The sequence below is a fragment of the Haliaeetus albicilla genome, chromosome 2 (assembly GCF_947461875.1).
Source record: "Haliaeetus albicilla chromosome 2, bHalAlb1.1, whole genome shotgun sequence".
Lineage (NCBI taxonomy): Eukaryota > Metazoa > Chordata > Aves > Accipitriformes > Accipitridae > Haliaeetus > Haliaeetus albicilla.
Window position 1 is genome coordinate 32934019 of NC_091484.1, and position 12128 is coordinate 32946146.

The 12128-nt window shown below is 42.6% G+C and overlaps 1 protein-coding gene across 1 annotated transcript in view; it reads left to right on the forward strand.

The window, feature by feature from the left end:
- ITPRID1 (ITPR interacting domain containing 1) overlaps window positions 1–11835 on the forward strand; it is a 47530-nt gene extending 35695 nt beyond the window's left edge. Inside the window, 6 exon segments of the mRNA XM_069770042.1 lie at window positions 1782–1867; window positions 2214–3725; window positions 7341–7468; window positions 8297–8408; window positions 9054–9413; window positions 9415–11835. Of these exon segments, the coding sequence (XP_069626143.1) occupies window positions 1782–1867; window positions 2214–3725; window positions 7341–7468; window positions 8297–8408; window positions 9054–9413; window positions 9415–9444 (2228 nt within the window). The 3' untranslated portion in view covers window positions 9445–11835.
- The last annotated feature ends 293 nt before the right edge of the window (window positions 11836–12128 follow it).

Sequence of the window (12128 nt, forward strand, 5' to 3'; positions counted from 1 at the left end):
TATGTGTCTCAGGAGAAAAACAGGCACCTTAAAACACTAGGTAAGCAGATAATGTGGGCTTCTAACTCTGCAGACTTTAAAGCCTGAAGGTCGGTTGTTATGATTGTAGGATACAATTGAGTATTTGAGACTCGAATAATTTGAGTCTCAAATTGGTTGGACCTACAGCAGCTGAAACATTTCAGCTTTTCAAAATTTTTCAAAGCCTTTCTTTCTTCATTTTTATGTATGGAAAACTATAGGCCAGACTGACACACTGGAAGCAACAGCTGGCAAAGATGCAAAGGGTAATTGAAACAGCTTTAAAAAAAGTTTAGAGAATCTGTAGAGCAGTCTCCCTGGGGGAGAAGCTGAACCATGATGTCGCTTGTGGGAAACTGCAAGGATGAGTTTTGAGACCACCCACAAAACAGGCAATTTTCAGCAACATCACTGCAGAGTTTGTAATGTGTGAGATGGGAACCACATATTTCTCATCTGAGATAGGAAAGTGAGTGAGTGACTGGTGTGCTGATGATGATACCAGGACTGACAATGCAAGTAATTAATTTAAAAACCATAAAATTATATCTGGTTTTGATTTTACAACTGTTGCCTACAAATAGATTGTGTCATTTTCATTAACTGATGCCCAAGAAATATTTAATAAAGCCCATAGTCTGTTAATATGTGAAAACATAATTTTAGCCTTTTTTTTTTTTTTTTTTTTTGCATTTTCCAATTCACACAAATGAGAATTAATAACTTGGGTCTCAGAATTACTAGGTGAATTGTCATATTTTCACAGCTATAACCAAAAAATAAAAAACCTTAGGATTCAGTAGTGATTATGTATGCAAGGAACAAGAGAGGAAGTGTATCCAGAGTGTCTCAGTCCCCATCCCTTCCCTTCCCTAGCAGACTCCCTCAGCCTGCTCCCCCAACCCTACCTCTGGTTTTGTGCCAGGTATCTGAGAATGAGGGCATTATCTGAGGATGAAGGTTATCTGAAAGTGCCAGTTATCCAAGGGCTGAGAGGCATTGGGATGTACAGGATAACTGAGGGTTTACTTTCAAGCATTTGCACTTTTAAAGAGACTTGGCTTTTATTAATGAAATCAGCTAGTTAATGGTGTATAATTTATTTAATTGCAAAAGTTGGGGTAAGAATTGATTTAGCCAGATGATGTGGCTGCTAGATTAGAAACCTTTTCTGGAGTAAATCTAAAATATCTTCCTCTTGCCTTTATGTCTTGCCATGCAACCCTACATCATCTCTGCTTGTTACTGTGAATTCCTGTACTCAGACCAAAAAACAACAAAGATGATATACGGTGCATCAAAGTAGAGACAAACTGGTCTAGGGAGAGGCTAGGGCAGCTCCCTTTCCCTGCATGAGTCTCCTGGCTGAAGACATTGAAACTACATAGGTATGAATGAGACTTGGTCTGAGCCAGTTCTAACGCTCAAAAGTCAACATTTTTAGCAAAGGATAAAAAAGTGATTGGCTGCTTTATAGGTTATTTACACTGTGTATGTTGTGTGAATATATCTAAATCTGAAATCTGCAGTTGATGATTACACTGGTGAATAAGTCAATGCTTAGTAACATCAGCAGTAGCTATCCTGAGCACATTTTGTGACTTTTTTTTCTGGCTGTAGCAATATTGCAGATTTCCGGCCAGGATCAAGAATATTTCTAGAAATGTACATTTAAAGTGCCCCTGCTTAGCTCTATATTCATTTTGGCCTGGTACTGCTTTCTGTCTTTCTAATTTTTCTTATTCTTTTGTTTTCCGCAGCAGAGGTGGTGGTGACAAGAACAAGCAGCTGCCAGTCAGACAGCAGTGGGTTCATGGAGGACCTGCCAGAACCTGTACTATTGCAAGTAAGAAATGGGCAATAGTCATCGGTAGGTCTGTGAAAAGTCTGTAAACCTGGCACAAGTAACAAAAAGAAAATCATGGAGCTGTGAAAGCTTTGTGAAAACAAATTCATCCTCCTAGAAAATCTCAGAAGGCGAGAAGCTTTCTCAGAACTTTGTGCAATTCTTCCACCACACTAATGCAAGATTTGTGCAAGGTTACAGGCATTAGAGAAGAAATATTACAAGAATCTTTGATTCTTTGGTTCTTTGGGCGTGTCCAGGGCAAAATAGTGGTGGGCAAACCAGTGTGATAGAACAAATGTAGTATTTCAATTCCTCTTTCTCTCCCCCCCCCCCCGCCCTTCAGAATGCACCTTTGTCCGGAAAGATTAATTTTATTTCTGATATCCACAATCAAGAAACAGCTCTGTCACATAGGGCAGTTTTTCCTATGTTAAATCAAGATTTTCAACAAAAGCCAGATGATTGTGTTGCTAATGTCTTCATCACAGCTTGCGAGAGCATTTTGACAGTATCTAAATCAACAAAAGCATGTAGTGACCAGGGAGAAGAGACTCATCTGCTGCTGACTGCAGAAAATGGCAAGTATCAGGCATGTAATGCTGAGCCACAGAGTTTTGTCCAAGAAGTGTTACATGACATGGACAAGAAAGAGGATAAAATTGAAAGAAAGCAACTGGAAAAAGAGAGGTCCATAAAAGAGCATAATCCTTGTTTTCAGGGTGACACTCAGGATGAAAGTGATCCTAGCTCCTCCAGATTTGATTGTCATTTATATTTTAGTACAGGACACAAAAAGATGAGTGAAACCTTCACTGAACTGAGTGATATAAACCCTGCAGTCATCAGTAAGAGCAAAATCAGAGGTGAAGATGAAGGTGAGAGGTGCTGGACTGAAAAGGACATTGTAGTTTCATGTCGTGAAAGTGCCTGTGGAGGTTGTACAGGAAATGTTAAAGGATTCTGGTGGGGCGCGGAAGTGGTCAGCAAAGATGGTACCCCGCTTGCAGTGAATGAGGTGACAAATGGGCAGAAGTTCTGCAAAATGGATGGTGATTTGGAAAATACAAGATGCTCCCCCAAAATGGGGCTCCCAGAAACTCCGCAGTGGGACTCAGCAGCGCAAAGTGGGAGCAGTGCAGCTTCAAGCTGTTCTCTGCAAGTACCTCGGAGGCATCCCTCCTGCCTCGGGGAGGGGCCCAGATTAAGTTCATCTGAAGATCAGGAGACTGGTAGCACAGAGGGGATGTTAGGTGCTAACAAATCGGAACAGGGAGACGCTGTCCAAAACAGTGAAATGGCTTCTGCTCCTCTGAAATCTGTTACTGTTCAGATGTCTTCAGGGCTGGAGTTTACTTCAAGAGCGAAGGGCACAGGGCAAAATGCTCCTCTCAGTGAAAGCCTTGCTAGGGAAGATCCTGTGGACTTCTCTGATGTGTTAGTGCATTGTTCTGAGCGTAGTCCTGTCATATGGTCAGACCCAGGGGCTTCAAATGATGGCGTGAAGCAGACCACTGAAGCTTCCAGCCAAACCGACATTCCCACCAGGAAACCCAGGCGGTCACCACTGCTTTGTCCACCCCATACTCGCCTGACAAAATCAGCCTCTCTTGACAGCATGCTTTGTGGCAAATACAGGTCACGCTACTGGGGTGAAGCCTCCAGTGCCGGGGCTGCGCAGGGCAGTCGCCGCTGCCACTGCTGCTGCTGCTGCCACGGCTGCTGCCCTTGGACCTTCCCCGTGGCTGTCTCTCTCCAACACCCTGTGGGCTGCTGCTCAAACCATGTCGCCACTGAGCTGCAGCTCTTGAAAACGTTGATGCTCCTACAGGACACTGCAACGCGTAATCTTGCTCCGGTGAGTAGGTTTCTTCGTATATGCAGACAGCTGACACGCCAATGAGCTAAATGTACAAGCTGCCTTTTCCTTTCCCCTCCTGCCATGCTTGCTTCTTTAGTGAGACATATCTTGGGAATGTAACTGAGAAAATGGAAAAGAAGCATTCCCTTCTGGGCAAAAATGCCAAACATATCTGTGTACCTTCAGTTTTGTTGGGCTGCTTCTTTTAGTAACTTATGTACATCAGTTCAATTGTAAAATGGTTACTGCGAACTGTGTGATAAAGTTTACCAGTCAAATGAAGAGCTGAGAGATGAGAATGAGTTTCAGTGAGTTCCTGTGAATCAGCTGAGTTACCATAACTGAGTAACATACTGGACCACAGAAAATGCAAGGTTACATGATTTAGTGTAATCCTCTTAGAAAAAGAGAACTCATTTTGGTTATGTTACTTAGTGTTTATTAAAGACTAACTTTGAACACCCAGATACATACCATAAGCCAAACTGCTCTAAATCAAAGTGAAATGTGACTTCTCAGAGCCTCAAGCCATTTTACTGTGCTAGAATAAGAGGCCTGCATTAAATCTAAAGTCTTGCTAAGATGAATATTTACAATAAAAATACTGATAGGAAAAAGTCACCAGATTTTTTATTGCTTTGTTCAGAATTGCTGACAGTTCCCAAAAGTTGTGCAAGACTCAGGGTGTGTTGGGGAAGAAAGCAAGGAAGGGGAGTCAGGAGTGGCTTTTGCATCCTGAGAAATATGTGGAAGGGGTGTCATACCTCCTGCTAGTTTGCAGGCATTTCCATTTTTCCTCTTCTATTGGCTCTTCATAAAGAAATGAAACTTGAACTGTTGTACATATTGGGGAAGAAAATTATTAGATAAAAGTTTCAGAAAGTGAAACTGGTGAGTTTTATGCTGCTCCGTCATTGAATATATAAATCTGCAATGTCTTTTCTTTGAACAGTATATTGGAAAATATGCCTTTTGTCAGCTATCTTGCTGTTGCCACAAGATGGCAGTGAGTCAGTACCTTATGCTGGACTGGGAAGACTTTTCTCACTGATTCACTGCTATTCTATCACTCTTCTAGGAGGGGCTAATGGTGATCTGTCTTCTCTAGTCTGTGGACAGGGAATGTGGGAGGAACAGACTTTGCACAGTACTGTTACCCAAGATCTGTTCTTAGGGATATGGCTCCACATCTAAGTCACTGTACAATAAGCGAGTGAATTTACTGGATATTAGTCACTCTGCAGAGATTACACCCATGCCTACTTTGTACTTTGCATTACAGGTGTGGTAGTTTCTACATCTTTTACTGGGAGAAGCTCGCTCAGGTTATGTCCCATTTGCCAAGGGCATACATGGGGAATGCATGTAACCACTACGGAGTAACTGTTAGACAGTAAATTTACCCTGTTTACATGCACCTTACCTTAAACAAGGTCTTGCATGAAATCAGTCCTGGAACAGCTAGTCCCTCCTCCATCCCTGCTGAGCATGAACTCCGAATTAATCTATGTGAATTTGTGCTCTGTAATATGCTCAAAGAGCCAGTGCCAGGGGAGCTGCCTGTACCTCATTTGTAAGGGCTGGCACAACTTTTTACTAAAACTACACACACTGTGCCTTTTGGATCTTTTGCATGGTGCTTTCCAAATTTCTGTTAGCCTTTAGGAACCACCTAGAAATTTGTCTGTGGCCCATCACCTTCTTCCTAGTGACCTGAAGGACAAGAGCTCTTTAAGCTCATTTGGACACACTTTTTTGATGGCTAAAAGGCCTCTCTCTGCTCAGATTTGGTAGCGGGTAGAAGAAATCATGATTACTATGTGGGCACTGCTCACTTGCACCCCACACACTCCCATCTAGGAACAAGAAAACTGTCTGAGGATCAAGACTAAAGTTTGGGGTAGGGGGCAAATGGGCAATCAGCCAACACTCAGTCTGAAGGTGCTCATAACACACCTGACTGCCTCAGTGGGGTGTGATTGCTGCCCTGACCCGCAGCATTAAAAGCACCAGTTATGCTCCACATGGAGCAGACACTTAGAAGAGTTCACCTCCACTGCAGTCACAGGACTGGCCCTATCACACTACTATTAGTCTCTAATTAGCTCTTTCTGGTGCAATCCCATGACTCTTGGGGCTAGATTTTTTAATTTACTGCTATGGGATGGTTTATCCCTGGGTCACGCACATCAGGACTGTGCCTGACATAGCAGCTGCGTTGAAATGGAGATTGAGAATGAGGTTTCTCAAACGCATGGAGAGCATCTTTTGCCCTCTAGCTGAAGCTGATCCCCTAGCAGGGAGGGCTTCATCATGTTTCAGGCCTTGCTGGGACTGAGGGACACATTCAAGCACACAAACACAAGGAGATCATCACAGGACATGATTGCTGGAATTCAAAGAGACTGGGCATTTCTATGCTTTGCAAACATGCCTCTTGTTCTCTCTCACTTACAGAGGTCAGCAGTGGAGTGCAGGTTTCTACACTGTCTTCCCATGGCTTACAAGAGACCAAAATTTGCTAAGATGGGAACATGCCAAATGCCTTCTTGCACTGGGAGCAATTTCAGCATATTAGGGGGGCATGCTTTCAGAAGGCAGATGGTATTGTCTCAGAAATCATTTGGATGATGCTGTCTGCATTACTGCTCTGGACAAGGTGTGAAAAGTCGAGGAAAAGTCTTTAATGTGGCTAGAAACTCAGACATCGATAGACTCCAGTTACAGGATTTATTTCAATGTCACTAGAGGGCTGCCATTGTATTAGTCCTGTGCTACAAAGTAGTAACTTGCAAATCTGCCTATACTTTTTCATGTGCCACTCCTGCTCATCCATCTCCCCTGCCTTGAGACATTCCTGGTGTAGAGATGGCTACATCAGGGTAGATGTAGATGATCAATCATACTAGATACCTTCTCTCAATGAAGAGTAATGGTCACATTTACAGCATAGATCCTCTGACCTGTTATGGATGTCTATGTCTGGATCAGAACAATTGCTCTGTTTCAGTACTTCCAAGTACATCTGTTGCCGTAGATGTCTGCATTTGGTTACATAAATCCAGTTCTAGGTTTCTAACTGGTAATAGATGAGAAATTATCAGTGTAACACTTAGCAGAACCCATCATGAAAGATGTTTTTCCTTCTCATAGTTCTTATTCATCTTCCCTCTCTCCCCCTCTCCTTTCTCTTTTTAAAAACAGTTTCTAACTTCCAGTGGACAGTAATTTAACCTATCATTAATCCGTAGCAACTCATATTGCTCAAATATAATGTCTGACAACAGTGCGATAACATCAGAATTTGGCACATTGATCAAAGTCCTTTTCCCCTTCAATGGCAAAAATGAAATTCTCATTGGCTCAGATATTGCCAGGACTTAATCCTACATGCTTTAGGAGAAAAGGTGGTGACTGGGATGTGAGTGATGCACCCAGAGCAAATTCACCTGAAGTGCCATCTGGACTTTCATAGCAGCTGCTCACAGAGTCCTTGTTGGGCAGGTAAGAGGAGGACCCATATCGTTTGGGCTGTCAGCTTCAAATGCACTCGACATGGAAATGCTCAAAGAAAAGTAGTGAAGTGGGGCATCTTCTTGCTTTTCTGTGTAGTGTACCCTCCATGAAATAGAAGCAATGAAGAGCTCCTGCCAGCACTTCCAGGAGAAGTTGGATGAAATTGAACAGCAAATGACCGAACAGCAGGCACTGTTTTCCGGGGCTATGCCAGATGAAGGAAGGTAATGGCAGCCTCACGCACTTACCAAAATCCAAAGCTAGCATCAGCAAGAGCCCATGAGCACGTGCAACGCGTCTGGTCGCTTGTGTTACCAACAGCACTTCTGGTCAGTGAGGTGCAGCTGTGGGCATCCCGCAAGTGGAGGAGAAATGTACTGTGATGTGGGTTTTGCTCAGGGGAAAGTCCAGCTTCTCTCCACACTAGTCAAGGCTCTTAAACATGAGCATTTTGAAGGGGAATATTGTTCCATAGATGTAGGCTAGTTTTTTTAGCATGGAAATACTATGTTTTAATAGCAATAGGAATGCAGGAACAGATCTTGGTCAGCTGGATCTCAGTGTCCCAGGTCAATGCTGGGTTCAGGGAAGGAGGTGGGAGCGATCTCTGACAAATCACTCGCTTTAGGCCACATACTTAGTGCTCACAGTCAATGCAGGGACGATGCAGGAAAACTTGAACTAGCTTTTCATGTACTCAGCCCAAGCTCACAGTGATTACCACGAAGCCTCAGGTTCAGAAAAAGTTGCTGGGGGCTTCCAGTCTTGAGCTGCCTGAAAGTAGGACATTTATGCAGTCTCTGTGCTGGTGATAAACCTGCCCAGACTCAAGCTGGATCTGCAACTACAATGTGTTTAATCTTGCAACTGGGATAGTCAGAGAAATGGGAGTCAAGCAGACAAGGGCTGTTATTTATTATTTTGTAAGGTATTCTGTCATCATGGGTAAAAACAAGACTGCAACAGGGGGAGATACAGGCATTATGCTGGAGCATAGGAAGAGGAGGGTTTTCACTGCTCACTCGAGTGTATTTTCGTTGCTGTCCCTACAGGGAGGAAGGCAGACACCTGCAACTCTTAAGGCGAACTGTTCGTCAGGAGGTTGCAGAGCTGGAATTTCGGCTGAACGATCAAGCTTGCCAGGTCAGGGAGAGCATCCTTATGGTACGTTGCACAAACCACTGCTCTGGGTCGTGTGGGTTTAAAGTCTGTCCTGCTATTCAGTGTTCAAAGTGCTAACTCTAAGGTACATCTGAACAATCCTTTCAATGCCAGGAAGAGGAGGATTTCCAGTAACAGCCTTAGAGTTTACATCTTTGACCCTCTTTCTCCTTGGCTATGCTGCTTGAGCTCAACTACCCAGGAAAAGTGACAGTATTTATAAAAGTGTCTGTATACTGCTCTGCTCTTGGTTTCCTACATAATTATTGAGAAATGGTTACTGGTCTGGTTCTTTTCTGGACCAGCTCTCATGTTTGATAAGGAAAGGTAAAGAAATGATGGTCAGGGGACTTGACTTTGACTCTTCCCTGACAAGCTTAGGTTAGAGAGTCAAGATTGCAATGGCCACAGACTGAAGTCCATTTGCAGATTTTCCATTAGGCAATTAGATCTATCTGTTGGAATAAAATGTCCTTTAGGCTTTTCTCCTCCTTTTTATGGCAACACCTCATTTCCCAGAGAGTGCACCTCTTCTTTGGACCAAGCAGAAGAAGCAGGCATGCTTCATATACTCTTGTGCATCCTGCTTGATTCCTTTTATTATATTTTTATTACTGCAATATGCTTTTCCTTCTATTTTCTCTGCAGCAGCTGGACCAATTACTAGCAGAACAATCCCATCTGTTTTCTGAGCTCGGACTCTCTGATTGGAAGAAAGAAAGAAAAGCCCAGAATAAACAAGCATTTCCAGATGCTGCTGACACTGCACATCCTCAAAGTGGGTGCTCAGAAATGGTGCTCCAAAGAGCTCCTAGCAAAAACACAACAGCAACAGGCTCGCTCTCTGCCCCCCAGCCAGGGGGACCCCCAACACAGTTTCCTACCAGGACAACACCTGAGCTGAATTCAGCCGAGCCTGCCCCACAGGAGCTCTCCACCAGTAAAAAGGAAATAAAAGGACCTCCCCAAGTGAAAATGGACTTTAAGGCATTTATACACAATGTAAGGAGGTGTTTCAGTCTCACCCTCAAGGTTTTAAGTGGAAGGGATCGCTGACCTGCAATGCAGTTTTACTATTCTCTGTCTCATTGCCACAGCCTAGATCAGGACCCTTTCCTGCTAAGCCAGGCATTCATCCAAAGGGATGGAGCCCGTGTTTCAGGGCACTTCCAGTCTGCATAGGCAACACAGGCAGAACTGGAACTGGACTTTCCTTGATATTTCTCAGTAAGCTGTGGCAATGATCTAGATGCTCCAGACAGAAGAACATATAAATACGTGGAGGGTATTTGGCTTGCTTGAACTTTGAATGCAACTGTTTGACTAATTAGTATATCCAACTCTCTCCTACCATGTGAAATTAGTAATTTATGGCTTCAATTTGCAGAGACAATTATCCAGCTTTACAAGGGCAGTAAAGGCAGTGAACTGGAAGGTTTGTTGTTTTTCTGAAGAAATTCAAAGTCAGCATTTCTGACTGATCTATTCTTACAATGTAACCATAAAAAAAATGTTTGCCTGCCTCTTTTAACCCAAAATATGCCTAGAAAAATCTCTTAGATAGCTGCCTTGCCATTTAATGATCTCTTCCACTTAAGCACGTGTCCCAGTTTTTAAAAGATTGATTTAAAAGATTGAGCTTTCTCTTAAATGAACAATTAGGGTTAAATTCTGCATAAACTTCATGTAAACACCATGGGAGGAAGTGCTTTTTGTTGTAGTCTTATACTACTTTCTTGATTTATGTTGATATTACACTGATATTTCAGGACATGGTTTAGTGGGCATAGTTGATGGTTGGACTCGATCTTAAAGGTCTTTTCCAACCTAAACAATTCTGTGATTCTATGATATTATCAAGCAGAATCAGGTTCTTAGCACAGAATTCAAAGAATGAGAACCATAGGCAGTGAGGAACAAAGAACTGAAATATCTGAGGTCACGGTTTGTCATCTTTTGCACCCATTTCCTTTTAAGACTAGTCTTGGTCATTCTCTCAACGTACAAAGAAAGTAACACTTTTTTTCCTTTTTTTTTTTCAGTTGAAGAAATCTTTCCAAAATTCTTTAGGTAATGATTCAGCAGAAGGAAAAGACTGACGGAGGACAGACTTATGGATTTTGGTTTTAATAATTGTGGCCTTCTTCCTGAAATGCATGGTATATCACAGAAACAAATTAAGAAAACATTGCATTATAGCAAATTCTGATCCCAGCAGTTTGATGTGCAATGAGATGACTGGCCAGAAAAGCAGGCATTTTTAAAGGACGTTTAGAAGAGAGGCACTATGTATTTTGCTCTTCTGTGATTGCGGAACCTACTACACTCCTATTAACAATCACATGGAATAGGGCTGTTCTTTGCAAACTCATTTAAAAGGAAGAGGAGAGGGCTTATATTTGAGAATAACTTGCAGACAGCCCAGGAGATACCACTAGAAGGTATTCTCCTTATAGCCAGTTATTTTAACACAGTCCTTCAACCAACATTAATCCTCAAGCCCAAACTACCTTGTATAGTCCTAGCCACATTCTAGATTTTAACTTGCTACTAACTTGCCTCTGGCTAATTTTGTGAGGCTTGTATCTACTGTCAGTATCAAATCAGAGGCTCACTCATGGTGCATAAAATGTTAAACACCTGCTCTGTCAAACTATTACTGTGGATAGTCCCCTGGCTGTCCTCTTTCCTTTTCATATTTGTTTCATATAAATCCAATTAAAACCAAAATGAGATGAGAAACACAGGATTTTCTACATTACAAGCCTTGAATCAGAATCCTGGTTCAGTTTTCTGGGATTGCGTAGAGCCTGGATTAATGCAGAAAAAGCCATAAGAAAAGACCTCTCAGGTTTGGATCACAGCAAAAAATTCAACTGGTTCATTTTCAAAGCAGCGCAGTCTGTACTACTGCTTTCAATTTAGCACTTCCCAGAATGTAAGATGTCCTACTGGCTTGTTTGTTTAATGCTCTGGAGGGATCTTAGGTGTCATTTAGGCTTTGGTGTTGCAAATCACAGCTCTGCAAAGGTGCAAATAGAAGTAGCATTTGCACATGTTTAAGGAGAAAATGGAGTCAAACATGCTGAGCAGCCTCGAGGCTCCCTGCACCTCTACGTTTCCACAGATGTTCAGGGTAATAAAATGATTGGGGGGAGAGAGGTACATAACATAGGAACTGACAAGATCCTCCATAGCCTGCTGGGCCATGAATTTTACTGGTTGAAATTTGCCCCTTTCTTGAGACCCCGCATGGGATTTGTACACCACTTTCACACTATCAATTGTTTAAGAGTTTATACTAAGAGTTTATAGTTATCAAGATCTGTGATTGTGACAGTATCTTCAGGCAGCATGCAAACAGGACCAAAACATCCTTCACCTAAGTTTTGGTGGAACAAGCAAGAAATTTGACTTAGTATTTTCTCTCTCCACTGGCTTATGAACTGCATTTGCACATGTTGTACCCCAGTTTGTGGAGAAAGGCAAATAAAGAACATGGTGAAGGACATACAATGATGCCAGTGCTGAAGGTCTCCTGGAAGAGAGGATGGCTAAGAAGCTTCCTTGCCTCAGCCACACCAGGCCTGCGATTCCTCCCATGAAACAAGATGTTTTTTGCAAGTGTCACTGCAGCATGATGCATAAAAGCTCTGTAGGTATGTGATGCTGCAAACCACTGTCTGCCTGTCTTATATCCATGTGTACGCAAGACGGTATTGG